Consider the following 15952-nt stretch of genomic DNA (forward strand, 5'->3'; position numbering starts at 1 on the left):
AAAGTATAATTTTACCTACAAAAAATGAAGCTTTTACATGAAACCACTCAGACGTTGAAATGTGTCATTGACACGTGGCATTGACACATGACCGTCAACGTCTGAGGTTAACGGTCAATGTTCAAATCGGACTTTTAAGACCAATTTTGCAGGGATTTATAAAAGTGGAAGACCAAATTTATGAATTAAATTATAGGAAAATCAAATACGTAATTCAAGATAAACTGAGCAACCAATTTTACAATTTTACTAAAAGTATAAAATAAAGTCACAATACACCAATTTATTCTAAAACAAGCATCGGTTGCTCTAACCAATTTTATTAACATATCTGGATTCTTATTTTTATTTTATGTATATGGCAACATTTTTAACTGTATACAGTCAAAATAATATATATATATATATATATATATATATATATATATATATATATATTTATTGAGAATTTTAATACAAAATGTTTGAATTACAAAAAAGACATCATCAAGTAATAAAAAAGTTGTCATTTTGAAAGTTATATTAACATGGAAACATACACTTGAAAAATGACAAAAGTGTGTGGGGGCAATTGCATGAACAAAGTCACATGGTGAAGGACAGGGGTTACAATGGTACCACACACATAATTGCAAAGTCATTTAAGGCAAGGCAAAGAGCTATAGTCTACGGCCTCGGCCTGGGGACTGGACAATGATGGGAGGTGCAAGTAACTAATGCAAAAGGCTATGGGCTGATGTTGTTGCCATTGTGACCAACACCAAACGCGTTAAAGCGTCTCATCAACACGTACACTTAACCTAAGCCTTTCTTGCTGCAGCTGTCACTACCAAACCTACGCTTTATTATTATGAGTATATATAATTTTGGAAAAATCACCTTCTCGAAAAATATTCAATCAATAAATAACTAACAAACAAAAATTATTCAACCTGAATTTGGAAAAGGGATGGATAATCAAACTGAGTAATCAATTTAGATCTGCCATTGATCAATTATTAAATACTTAATTTTTCACTTTTTTTATATAAAAAAAAAAATTTATCTACACGGTTCTTTTAGAGTATCCCCTCATTGCGGTTGTTCTCGGTGCAACCGACAGCACTGAACATCTGAATGCATTCATTCAATTATTAGTTTCTTTTCCGGTAATTCAATAGACTTCCATGCATTCTATGATTTAACTATAATACTATTTTAAGGAAGCTATTTTTTTGGATTTAACAAAAGGGTCTACAGACTACAATTAATATCCATTCGTATTTTAATAAGATTATCTACAGTGGGGTTGGGTTTAACAAAAAAAGGTCTATAATGTGATGAATATAGAGTTTGAATCTTAGTTAATTAAGAAAAATGTTTACAATTAATATCCATTCGTATTTTAAATAAGATTATCTCCGAAGAACAATATTTATGACATTAATCTATTTCAAGTCACACAATGCTCTAGTATAGCATGTGTATTTTTTGTTTTCACAGAAAAAAAGTATCAATCTTTTTTGTAATTTTTTAATTTAGAATATATTAACTGAAAAAATGTATCAATAAGTTATTCTATAATGTATTTAAAACGAGATATTAGCTTTGCATATGTACGGCACTTTTGGATGTGCAAAAACATAGGAAAGAAAGGTGGGAAGAAAAAAGTGAGAAAAAAATTAAGTTATTCTATTAAAAAATTTAAATAATTATTTTTACGTTTATTTAATTGGATAGAAAGGTGAAAAGAAATATATTTTTATTATGTATAATAACACATGTATATTTAATGTTTTAAGAAAAAAATATTATATAAGATAGGCATTTTATTAAGAGAAAAAAAAAGGTAAATTATTACTTCGCCCCCTCTCTTATAATGTAAAGAAATGAACAAGGTTCGCATATTTCTTTGGAGGGCGCGTCAGGAAAGAAAAAAGAGTGATGATGAGCTACGTACGATACAAAGCAGCAGGGCGTTGAAAAGACAGGATTGGAATTTATGCACACATAAAATCAATTGAGAAACCCTAACCACCCATCATGTTTCAGGACCTGGGAGCACTACATTTCCTGTTTTTTTTTATTTGACTCCATTCGTAACCAACACATTAGTAGTATACTTTTGTACTTCTGTTTTTTTTTTTAGAGTAATAATAATAATAATTAAATATTCCTCTTAATTGATATTTTCTAGTATTTATTCTCTTGTTACATTTGAATTTGGTATATCCACGAAAAAAATATATAACTATATTTGGTGTACTTTATTTTATTTTGGCACAACTAGGTTTTTTATTTATTAGGCGATAAAAAAAGGTTTTTTTTTATATATATATTTATTACCTTCTTGAGACTCATGTAATACAATTATACAGTATATACGATTTTACCAAGTCCTTTGTTTTTCTTATGATCCATTATGATATGATTTTGGGAATCTTAAGAAGTGGACCCTGGCCTCTAGTTAAAGGGAAAGGCAGCCCAAAAGATACTGTGGGAGTGGGAAGGTATAGGCAGGTTGTTGTTGTTTTGTTGTAAAAGAATCAATGGCGTCCCTTTTAACTTAATTTATTTATTTATGCGAGCCACGATACGATACAATACATAATACATGACATAGCTTAGGAGTGTGTGCGTGGGTATAAGGATAAGTCGGAGATCAGTTTGACCTTTGTAATGAGGGGCCTGTTTCAATGACAGTTCGAAATGGACTGGACAGCACTCAAAATAGGCCATGTGAACCTTTGGGTCCCAACCCCTTCTCTTCTTTTATCTTCAGGAATCATACTACAATATTACTGTACTCCCCATCTTTTACATAAAGAAACCAATAAGAGGCAAATAATTCATTCTCAACAGTAATAAAAAAATTGTTTAATTATTTTTAAATTTATTCCAATTTTTTTTTTATCAACAAAGTTAGTTTGTTAGTTTTTGTATTCAACAAAAAAAAAATTATTAGTGAGAGGAATTCTCAAATTCATGACCTCTTTCATTTATTTTTTTACCACTAAATTAACATTATAATTCCTAATTTTATTTTAAAATAATCTATAAAATCTATTCTTGGTGTTTGATCATGCATAAAGAAATAGAAGACCTAACCCAAAAGTATATCAAGTGTGAAAGTGTAATATGTCTGCCATTTAATCTGGTATCAATGTTTTACCATATCTCAGCAATCCTGATTTTCATGGGACAGTTTCTCATATATCATTTAGTCATTATTTAACGATATTTAAATTGTTAATGGCCGATCGATTACTAAGTGAGCAACTCAATAGGATAAAAATCCGACCAATGGATGATCGAAGGAGTACAAAATCATATAGTTTAGAGCATTAGTTATATTTAATTGCACGATATATAATTCAAAGAATACTTTTCTCACACTAATAAATATAATTTATATTATTAATAGGTTAATAAATCTATCTAGTTGCATAAAGAATGATCGGATGTCTTATTAATAGATTTCATACTAAACTAAGGAGTAAGGATGTACAAAAAAATATCCTTTTTTTTTCTCATATTAGGAAAAAAAATACGTTCATTTATTTCTTACGTAAAGGGTGCAGCGGTGGGTGAAAGAAATCATTTACATTTTCATGTTAAATGCAAACTATTTAGGATCGTTGTTATTCTTCCACACAATCGAACATTACTTGAAGAAGAAAAGGGTGGTCTGACTAATAGATAAATTAAGAGTACCTATTTAACAGCAAAAGACTAAGAGCAGTAACCAGTATATTGAAGAGGAGGAATCAAGTGTTTTTATAGGGGAGGAGGGATCAAGTTAAATCTTTAAAAGTTTGGTTATTATGATAGATACTACTATTTGATGTGATGGCTTCTGGTGTGCACAAGCAAGATAGGTCTTGCAATGTACGAAACAATGATGGATCATTAGATATAAATTTTTTATAATCAATCATTAAGATAAGTGTGAGTCTATTATAGAGACATATACGGGGAAAAGAAAGAAAAAAAAAACTCTAGAAACCCTCCGTGGTTCTTTCTCTTTCCTTTCAAATCTCTGCTCACCATACGTTTCTCCAACCACAACCTAAGAATTGTGTTCTTCCCTGGCGTCCTCCTCTGCCACGGTGTCATGCCGGTCAAAATCGTATCGACACTCTTTTTAAAATGTTGGGTCCATATTTTTTGTTGTATTTTTATTTTTCTTTTATCATCTTTACTTCTCCTTTCCAATTTAACCTTAATCCTTCTTTTCTTTTTCTTTTTTTCGTTTCCTTCTTCTCCATTACCACCGTCACCTACAACGACCAAGCTTTCATCTACGGTGAAAAATCCAAATGTTTCTAGGTTGCAGCATAAAGTAGACAATTTTTTTCCAAAGCCAAATCGCATTATAAAAAGCACAATAAGAAAATGCAAGATCTATATGAGATATGGATGACAATGCTCATCTGAGAATGGATATTGTTCGTGACTATGGCCAGACTATCAGCCTCCTTCTATATATAAGATCAAAGTTTTTTTTTCTTTTATAAGAGTCGATTTATAATGTTTTATCTAATTTAAAGAAGAAAAAGAAATGTTAATTATAAGGATAAATTTGAAAAAAAACAATAAATTTAAGATAAATTTATTATTATAATTACATTAATTATTTTTAATTTTTATAAATTAAATAATTAGATCTTATAGACAGGAAGTATTATATTTATTGATGTTTTAAATTATTTTTTTTCAAAATTATTCACGTTTTATAAATTTAAGTATTACTTCCGGTTCTATGACTATTTACTCGAAAAACAATGATTTGCACAAAGGTCAAGAACTCAAGGTTAATAAAAATCTGATTTTAAAAAAATAAATTAATTATTATATATGTATTTTTAACTATTTATATATCATTAAATTCATTATAACATATTTGTTTATAAAAATGGTCATAAAAAAATCTTAAATTATATAAAAAATTTAAAATAAAATTAATAAGTAATAAATAAAATTTAAAAAATTTCATTGAAGATATATATAAATACAAATATGGAACACATAGTGACACCTTGGTCCCAACCATGATCCAATTAAAAAAATGAGATAAGCATACCAGATCGAGTGGGATATTTTCCATCAACAAATTTGGTGAATATCCATGAATTAGCGGTGATTTCAAAATAAGGAGGAGCGCGTGATGCAAATTGCAATAGAGGGAGGGTAGGGTACAACGCAAGAGTGGGAATCTCTTACACAAGTCCAACTTCATCATCAAACATTAATAAGTGAGACCTATAACCCTCTGCACACTGTGTCATGTTTATCGTAAGTAAAGAGGTACAGTTACATTTATGAATTAGAATTTTTTAATGAGATGCAAAATTGTTGTCATTTATTTTTTAACAAGTCTATACTATTTTTTAATTACGAATATTTTTCAGAAGAAAAAATCTTATTCAACTAAAATAAAATTATTATGAAAAATAAAATTTATTGAAAATAAAACTTTATATCTAAAATTTGGAATTGAAATCATTTTATAAGTTAGAATAATTTTATATTATTTAAGTTACATGCTTGATAATATATGTGTATTGTGTATAACTTTAAATAACTAATAATAAAAATGAGATAAAAGAAAAAAATTACTTACGGTCTTAAGATATAGTTTTATTAAAGAATTTTTTTTTGACAAAGATTTTTTAATGATTAATTTAAAAAAGAATAACCTATTAAAAAATTAGAGTGGTTCAATTTTATATTTTATATATCTTATTCTTCTCAACGTTCATAGACTCCAACACTTCAACAAGACGTTAAAGTTCCTTCCACCTTTTCAACATCATTTTATTCAATCATTCATAGCTTTACTTCCTTCATATAACGGTTCCTAATAGCGACAAACATGTTCGGAATTAAAGATGGAGTGTTGCTCAAACGGAGGGCTGATTTCAGAAACACTGACGAAATTTCTAACATGGTAAATTGAAGATAAGTTGTTACTCAACACTGTTTTAAAAAAATTATCAATCAGTTTTTTCTTTGAAATACTAGTAATTTTTCAATTATATCTTCCATGTTTTACTGTTATATCTAACTTCATATAAGAATAATGTGTTAATAAAACAGTTTACTTAAATATAGTTATATCTTTTAAAAAACTATTGATATTTAGTAATTTTTTAAATATCTATACAAAAAATAAACGAATGATATTTTTTTTTAAAAAATAAGTATTGTTTTAAATAATGAAAGAAAATAAACGAGAAAGAGTATTATTTTTTCATTCAGTCGATACAATTAAATTGAAGAAAAAAATTCCCAGCATATTTACATATATATATATATATATATATATATATATTCACTATTTTAGAAATTAAAAAGTTTGTTTTTGGTTTTTATTTATAATATATAATTTTTAAGAATTAATTACTTCCTTCTTGTCTATATTTTTTGTAACCAAGAAAGAGACAACTAACGATAAATGAAATGTTAAGTAACTGCTTTAAAAAAAATAAAAATGTTAAGTAACGATAAAGGGATAAAAAAGATGCTAAAAAAATACAAATAAGTTTGAAATAAACAAAAATATTAAATATATTTATTAACCTATGTGTTCAATCTAACCTTAAACGATATACTCCCACATAATGTTTCATGAGAGTAGGAAAAAAAAAAATCTAGCCAGCAAATATTTATTTGCCCACTAATTGTTTTGTGGGGGCCGGGTATGAATATATTGTTTGAAGAAAAATGATGGAGAAGTTTGAACAACAACAAAAACAATTGAGTTTGACCTATCTGATGTTATTTCTTCTCCAATCTCGATTAGGAGCAAGCCAAAATGGAGGAAGACATGCCAAAGATCTTATGGGGAGTATACGGTGAAGGCGTTTCGTTTTGTTGTTGAGAGCATGGTAAATAAACACAAATTATTATTATTATGTCACAGCTAGAAAACATAGTTTTAACATCAATTTTTTTTAATAAAAGCGCAATGATATATTCGTAAATAATATGAGCTTGTTAACAATCGATGTTAACATTCACATTTTTCAATCGATGTTGTTGGGTTTTTTTATAAAAGAAAAATTTCTGGTGTCTAAATCCTTTTTGTCTAACTCACTCATATCGTTCTCGCATTCTCTCGCTTTCACTTTCCTCCTTGTGACACTGCAACTCTTATTCTTCCTCTGTGACTCTCATTCTCGCTTTCTCAGTGTCACTCAACTCCTTGCAGTGTTGCGTGCCCACCGTGCCACCATTGCGTTGCTCATTGCGTCATTGGGTGTCTATCGCGTTACGCAATTGCTTGCTCTTGCATCCCTTACTCCCTTCCTCTTTCTCTTGTTGGTTGGTAGGTTCTTTTTTTCTCTCACAATTTCTCTCTTTTTCTCTCATTGCGTTTTGAACATATTTATACCTCTAAGAAATTATTTACTTTGAGTTTACTTGAATTTTGGTTGAGCTTGGTGGTGAGCACTATGTGTTTGTCAATATACGTGAAAGAGAAAGAGAGAAACATTTTGGTTGATTTTGGTTCTGATATTGTATGTATGGATAATATTGTCATTGACACTGACCCTTTTTATATCCCGTTACAAAACTTTGTGACATGGAACTTGGTGATTGAAATTGTGTTTAAAAGGTTGAATATATTGAATTGGTTCTGATTTTATATGTATGGATTTTTGTTGTGAAAGCTTGGCCATTTGAACAATTGCTTTTTATTTGTTTTTTTGTCTTGTTGTGATTGTTTATTTTTTATTTTTCTAATTCTTGTAATCCCCTTACAAAATATATAAAATATTTTATAATTTCTTGTACAATAGGCCCGACAATTACTTGAAATAAAATATTAACAAGTCAGTTGTATTTTATAATTAGTATTTGACATCAATATTTTAATTTTACAATACACATGCATGTTTCTCTTAATCAGTGCTTTAAAGGGATTTAACAATAGTCAAGGAAGGAAATCCAAGATTGCGACCAGATGAATTCTAGTTAAAGTAAGTCATTTAAACATTATTTAATGCCTTAAAAATATTTTTTTGGTTAACTTTGAATATCGGAATATCCTATTAAATTTAGTGTAATAAGCAAAAAGGAAGCACTGAGTACAGATATTACATAATACATTGGATGTCAATGATAATCTTAAGAGGTTTCATGGATAATTGGAAAATGGTAATTATTTACTTGTAAACTAACTCATTTTGTTATAATTGTTATTATTTATAGTTTTATTATATCATGCAATATTTTTCTAATCAAAGACCATTGGAACCAGAGAGAACAAAGACAATTCACATTTAGTGGACAAGATTTTATCTAAAAGTTAATAATGAAATACTAGGTGTTTAAGTAATTTTAGAATCGTAAAGTTATGTTAATTTAGATTAGGTTACAAATGATTTTATGTATTGACTTTTATTACTTTAAATATTTCTTTTAATTGATAGTAATTATTCAATTATTTATGGACAAAATTTGAACTGCTTGATAAAAACTATTTGAATTGGTTTTGTTTTTCAATTTACAGGTTAATTAGGGATAATTAAAAAAATAGATAGGATATTTAAAAAATTCCAAAAAATAACATCGGTTTTAGAAAATCAATGTTGGTTTATAAATATTTTACATTTTTTGTTATTTCTTATTATATAATATCATTTTTTGAAAAACCGATGTTGTGTAGTTTAATTTAATATTAGTTTTCAAAAATTGATGTTAACTTTGATATTTTAATGTCGGTAGTTTTAACATTGGTTAATAATCGATATTGAAAGTCTTTAATAACTAATGTTAAAAACCTATTTTCTAGTAGTGTTTGTTGAAATTTTATTTGTTAATTGATTACATGCATGTCAATAAGATTCGCTTGAAAAATAATGCTCTTAGGGAAGTTGTACACCATTCAAACACAACAACTCTTTGAGACTATAAGGAGAAAAAGCACCCCAATTGTGTATGAGGAGTTGGATGTGGTGTCAATCAACATCCAACAAAATTGTGGTGAACTTGCACACCATTCGAGTCTAACAATGGTTAAAAGAGACAAAATGGAAGAGATGCAGAAATACCTTTGTGAGAGGAGTTACTACAACAATTAGCCACCATGAAGAAGGAGCAATGATATCCATAAAGGAAAAGATGACGACTATGTTCTCATCTAACCTCGCCGCTCAAGAATCTCAGGTAATTAAACTATTTATTAATACTTATTGAATTGTGTATGAAATTCTTGAGTCACAACCATCATCAATGTTGGCACAAACATGAAATTATATGTGATGCCTAACCAAGTTCAGAAACTCTTGAACTGGTAAGAAATGCTTTGTGTGAACCTTATTTGTAATTTAAGTAATTTTTTTTATCATTTTAAATGAATAATATATGCTTTGTTACCCTAACATTGTTCTTTCTAGTGTCACACATGTATGTCTATAGCCTTTGCAAGTCAAATAATCTACTTGATAAGTATGAATTCATTTGTCCACTTTACTTTCAACAAGTTAGTCACAATCAACAAATGATAATGAAATACTTTAACAAAAGGTTATCAGTGTTTATATACAGATGTAAGAAGATGTCTTTGAGAAGTAAGAAATTTTCTTAACATCTCTTTATCCGTAAAGAATTGTTAAATGAAAATACATAGACAAAAAGGTTGATCCCCAATAGACATAAAAATTATTATGTGTTGAATAACATCAAAGTTATTGGTTTTTGAAGATGAAACGTCTAATGCTTTTTTTTGTTGTGTGAACTAATTAATTTAATTGTTGCATGCTGAACTAACATGACATTTCTTAGAAAAAGCAATTTGAAATCGAGTTCTATTACCAAGGATAACAAAAACTCTCTTAATACTCAAAGTTTCATCCTTGTTGTAGCAAAAACATATATGCGTAATAGAAAGTTTGAAACTTCTTTATTTAATCCTATTATTCTAATTTTCTTTTATGATAATAAAAAACAAAATTTCAAAAGCTATTCTTTTTTAATTATAATTCTAAAATCTCAAGTTGGTTCCCTCGTCTTCATCTTGATCTTTTAAGACATCTTGAATATTTTACTATTTACTTTATTTTTTTTTTGTGTATAATGTGATTTTATTGTTGTCTTCTTTATTATTGTTGAATTTTAATTATTGATAGGAATTCTTTTGTTTGGACCGTATGAAACAATTATAAAAAATATCAAATTCTTTCTATAACCATGATGATTAAAGAAACCTTAAATCGAATAAGGGACTAATGACGGTTATCTTCCACCGTAGTTCTACATGTCAATAATGTTATGTTTTGCATAGTTTGCAAAAATTTTAATAGTATTAATGGCTCTCACTCAATAATCGATGATTTTTATTATTGTCACAGTATATATAAAAAGATAATCGTTTTAATAAAAAAAATATTTTTTAAAAGTTAAATTAATTTGTTAATTTTTGAATTATTTGATAATTTTTAATTAGATTTTTAAACTATATATTTTCAATTAAGATCCTTGAATTTGTAATTTTTTTATTGAGGTAAATAATGTGAAAATTTTTAACATCTTTGTTCAAAAGAAATATAAGTTTGACTCCAACAATTGAGATCTCATACAAATATTGTGAAACTATCAAACAGATTTAATTGAAAAAAAATCAAATATTTAATAAATAATTATTAAGTTTATTTATTTCTCTATTTCTTTCTTATTTATCTCCAATCATCAGACAGTCACAAATTCACCATATTTTTGGCATCTATGTCTCTCATTCTCTCCTAAATTGCAAAGAAAAAAGTAGATGTTATTTGGTTTCTTGACAATTTTTTTGGCGTATTTGACTCTTATTAGTTTTCAACAGCAGCATCTTTTGTTAAGTTTATTCCCTCTCTCTCGTCCATCACGTGAGCTACTTTTTGGAGAGAGAAAAGGACACGCAGTTCTAGAGAGTGACCCCATTGCAGAGAAGAAAGAGCCAAATCAAACCAGGTTGCCTCAACCTCAACTCCAAAGCAAAGCAAAGCAAACAAGCACCACCATTCTCTTCTCTCTCCCTGTGTTTGTCCAATAAATAATAATATCTTTCTCGGTGTAATAGCATCACTGTAAGACAAGGTAAAAGCGGGACCAGAGAGAAAACAGGGGGATTTGTTTCTCTCTGCAGTTGCACTCTTGCAGGCAGGTGCAGCTGTTTCCCGTTCTGCTCCTCTCCCAACCCCTCTGTTTCTTTGGAGTGAGAAAGTTTTATACTTTAGAACCAGCTAGCGAGCAAGTGAGCGAGTGTCATACATATATATAAATAGCGTGCGAGAAATGCAGCAGCACCTGATGCAGATGCAGCCTATCATGGCAGCCTATTACCCCAACAACGTCACCACTGATCACATTCAACAGGTCCTTTCCTTTCCCTTATTTTCTTTCTTCTTCTTCTTCTTCTTCTTCTTCATATTCACGCTTCTTTCTTTCTTTCTTTCTACTACTTTCCTTCGCGTTTGTTCCTATCCCTGCTCAGGGGACCTTTTGTTTTATGTTTCTCTGCCCTGTGCCTGTGGGTCTTACTGTGCCACTTTTAGTAGTACTACTACCACTCCATCATAATACCCTCTTCTCTTTATTCTTTGTCACTTTCTGCTAACTGCCTGCCTGGTGCGGTGTTTCGCGCAAATGCTCTCTTTGCTTTTTGGAAATTTCGTGACATCTGTTGTTCTCTTTAGACTTCAGATTATTATTTATCTTCACGTAAATCCCTATCTTTATCCCTTCACAGGCCTCTTCTCAGCATTTATTAAGCTTAACTAGACTCTTTCTTGGGCCCCCTTAAGTTTGTGTTTGGTTTTAATTACTTTTCCCAGAGTAAAAACTATTCTTTTAATATTTCCACTGTTCTGGTGGCACCCCACTTTAAGACTTGTTGATGTGTTGTTTGCTTTATTCGTTTCATGGATTAAAGTGTTGAGTTTGAAGTCACTAGTTTCTCCGAAGTGTTGTCCTTATATTGGTACAAGCATGTCTCTGGCTTCTCTGTTTTACTTTAACTCCTCCATTGTGTGGGGCATTTTTGAAGGATTTTAAGTTTAATAAATGGTTTGATTAATTCCTGACACCGACAGATAATGACATTTAATTTAAGAAAGAGTTTGACATTAATGTTAGATGAGAGGAAGGAAATTGCATGCCGGAAAATACTAGTAATATTTATCATTTCAGTTGCATTGTTGGAACATAAATAATTGACACTAATGAATGGTATACAACTATTTTTTTTTATTCTTCTTCTTTTTTTTTGCATACATATATTTAAAAAAATACAACCTAAAATATTTTTAACTATTTTCAACCAACGAAAGATATTTTCTGAAATTTATTAAGATCACCATGCATCATAGTGTTAGTGTAATAGTGTTTAAAGGGAAGACAGTTCAACTAGGACTTTTTCTTTTTGTTGCTTTTCCCACCACATCACATTTACTAGGCAATTTCCCCTGCATCTCTGTCTCTCTTAAACTATTATTTCTCATATAACCGTTTTTTCTCTCTCTCTCTCTCTCTCTTTACATGCAGTACCTGGATGAGAACAAGTCCTTGATCCTGAAGATTGTTGAAAGCCAGAATTCTGGCAAGCTGAGCGAGTGTGCAGAGTAAGATTTGGACTAAATTGCAACATCTTTTGAAAAATTTGTTTCTCATATCTTAGTTTCTTAACAAACATGCCCCCTTCTGGTGGCTAGTTGGCAGAGTTATTTACAGTTAGATGCCAGTTTTATATATATATATATATATATATATATATATATATATATATATATTCCATCTAATGGTGAATGTCTTCGTCAACTAGACATGATGCTACACCATACAATTTTCCTGATCCCACCATCATCATATGCATGCTACACCATACACATTATATGATATAACGTGTGAGAACTTAGAAGAATAATATGGCTGATCTAGTGTTATATAATAACTGTAAAGTATAAACTTGCAAAGTTACTTGCATCAATCCCTGTAGTGAATTCTATTTTAGTTTTCTGGCTACCTGTTCCATTTGCAGGCCAATAATGTAGTTCCTCAATGTTAAACTTTTCTTATGTGATAGTTTACACCCAAGTACAGTGTTTGTTATGAACTCAACCAGTCAATCGATAAATCAAAGGTGTTTGAAGCCTTGAATCTAAATATAGTCTGCAATGACTTTCTATCTTTTTGCAGGCTTTTTCTAGGATACGGGGGTACCCCACAGTACTTAAAAAATTTGGATACCAATAGTTTTATACAATTATGAAGGAAAGTTGGAAAACATGATGACTTGATGCAAAAAAGTTGTAATTTTATGTGTATATATTTTACATACCGTTTGATTGAAAGGTCAATCATTCATATAAAGGCTGTAACCCTTTTAGGCAACTGCATCATTCATGTTTTTTTGTCAATGCAGTTGGAAGGCAACAGAGGACACTCTTAATAGATTAACTTTTTTTTAGGGGGGGTTATGAAAAGTTTCTTCTAGAAATCAAAATTCTCCTTGCTTGCCTTGAGATACAAAACCGAAACAATTATTGGATTTTTCTCTTAACATCAGATTCTCGTTCCTCTCCTGTTCCTTTTACTGTGGTCCTAAAACATCATATTAATCATCCTCTTGCCATTTTTCAGGAACCAATCAAGGCTGCAGAGAAATCTCATGTACCTAGCTGCAATAGCTGATTCTCAACCCCAACCATCTCCAATGCCTGGTCAGGTACATGCCTATTTTCATAGTATTGATCACTATAACTATACAAGTAATCACTTTGAAAGCATTAAATTGAGAACATGTTGGATACATTTTGATCAATGAAATATAGCAATGATACATAACATATGCTTCATTTAACATCATAATCTTTGGGGATACCATTGCAGTATCCTTCTAGTGGACTTATGCAGCAGGGAGCACACTACATGCAGGCTCAGCAGGCTCAGCAGATGTCACAACAACAGCTAATGGCTTCGCGCTCCTCACTCTTGTACTCCCAACAGCCTTTCTCAGTGCTTCAACAGCAGCAAGGCATGCACAGCCAACTTGGCATGAGCTCCAATGGAAGTCAAGGCCTCCACATGTTGCAAACTGAAGCCACTAATGTTGGAGGCAATGCAAACATAGGAACCGGAGGAAGGTTTCCCGACTTTGTACGCATTGCTAGTGGCAAGCAAGATATTGGAAGTTCTGGTGAAGGCCGAGGAGGAAGCTCTAGTGGCCATTCTGGTGATGGTGGTGAAACCCTTAATTACCTGAAAGCTGCTGGTGATGGAAACTGAACTAGCCAGGGAGAATGGTAAAAGTTTCCTTGGCCTTTTTAGCCGTTTATTGAGTTAGGAGAATTAAGTAGGGGAAGGGAAGGAGGAAAGGGAAAAGTTGCTGCTTAGATATCTTGTTTGTTAATCTTGTGCTGAAGGCAAACTGCCTTAACGTTTCTGTAGTAGTACTAGTAAGTAACATGATGCATGCTTTAATTTTTCTTGTGTAAAGTTCTAGTCATAAATGTCAAGGTCACAAGTTCCTCCCCTTTCTGTGTGCCCACTTGTTGTCCAAGAGGGTTATTTGGTGAAGGATGGTAGATGCAATTTTGACGATGTTCCTACTTTAAGGAGTTTGATGCATCAAAGTTCAATCACAACCTAAACCCATCATGCCACGGGAAATAACTAATAATTGATTTTGCAACTTGGTGGTGGATCACTGTTAGTACTAACTATCAACTATTTTTTTTATTCAAGTAAACTTTACAAAAATATAAATAAAAAGAAAACATTTAAAATTATATATATGAATAATTAATTTAAATATAAGTAGGGAAATGTGCATATAAATCATATTTGTTATAATTCTCAAAATATCCTTGTAAGATATTGTTTAAATGACAATTTTTTTTGGATAGTTAATAAAGAATAACTTTTTTAAGTGATTATATTCATAATACCAATATTACAAATATTTTTATTTTGAAATATTCCTTTATGCAAATTAATAGCTAGCAACCTTCACAACTATATGACTGTAGGTAAAAAAAAAAGTTTATTAGCTATTGAGCTTCTCAACTAAAGGCTAGTCCTGTCAAAAAAACTAAAGGCTTATGTTCCATTAATAGCTATTGAGTTTCTCAACTATAATTAAAAAATGTAAAAAAAATTTGTTAAAAAACTGTAATAAAAAATGTTTATTATAGTTAATATTTTACCCTGAATTTTGAATTAGGGTTATGTTCCATTATAGCTTTCAAACCTATCTTAACTTAATAATTATATTCTACTCATTCTATTTTGACTATTTGTACTCAACCATCACTTCTCAGCTCTCGTTAATTTTTTTTTATTGCCTTACCTTGTAGTACTATAAAGTTAATATAATATGTTCAATTTTGCCTTCTTAAAAAATTAAATAATTATTTTATCTAAAATCTACTAATAAATTAAAATTTTGAAATGTATAGAATTTAAAAAATTTGAACTTAGCTAATGAGCTGAATTGAGTTATTTGCGAGTTTAAATCAAGTCGAGTTCGAGTGGAAAAAAAAAAGAGATTCATACCAAATTTGAGTCACATTTTGAGATGAACTAAATATTAAATTTGAGTCGAATCTTGTTAAATTAAATTTGACTCATTTCCAACCTTATTGGTAAGAGTCAAATAAGTAATCATTCCTCTATAAGCACAAAAAAAGTATGGGATGTTCTTTAGCACGTGAAATTGATTATTGAAAATTCAAATTTGTGTAAATAATGTTAAAAGATAAGACTATCTAGTTAAGACACCCTAAATATTTTCTATTTATATTTCATATTCTTTTAAGTTTAGAATGTAATCATATTTTCAATTTATATTTCTAAAGAATTTAGCTATTTCTTTTACATTTTTAATGCAAGGACATTTTTTGTTTAAAATATTTGTTGGGAGACAACTACACAATATCTAAGTTCAATTTTTGACCGAAACAATTTTTAGTCAGATTTTATTTATCTT

The 15952-nt window shown here is 29.8% G+C and overlaps 1 protein-coding gene across 2 annotated transcripts; it reads left to right on the forward strand.

Moving 5' to 3' along the window:
- Nucleotides 1-10906: 10906 nt before the first annotated feature.
- LOC114401783 (GRF1-interacting factor 1-like) lies at nt 10907-14512 on the forward strand. 2 transcript variants are annotated; one of them, XM_028364372.1, is made up of 4 exons: nt 10907-11343; nt 12511-12587; nt 13606-13690; nt 13855-14512. In XM_028364372.1, exons 1-4 carry the CDS (start codon nt 11263-11265, stop codon nt 14248-14250), a joined length of 639 nt encoding a protein of 212 aa, XP_028220173.1. In that variant the 5' UTR covers nt 10907-11262; the 3' UTR covers nt 14251-14512. The 2 variants fall into 2 exon arrangements, with proteins under 2 accessions (XP_028220173.1, XP_028220174.1); XM_028364373.1 differs by lacking the exon at nt 10907-11343 and adding an exon at nt 11430-11688.
- Nucleotides 14513-15952: the final 1440 nt, after the last annotated feature.

The sequence above is a fragment of the Glycine soja genome, chromosome 20 (genome assembly GCF_004193775.1).
Source record: "Glycine soja cultivar W05 chromosome 20, ASM419377v2, whole genome shotgun sequence".
Classification (NCBI taxonomy): Eukaryota; Viridiplantae; Streptophyta; class Magnoliopsida; order Fabales; family Fabaceae; genus Glycine; species Glycine soja.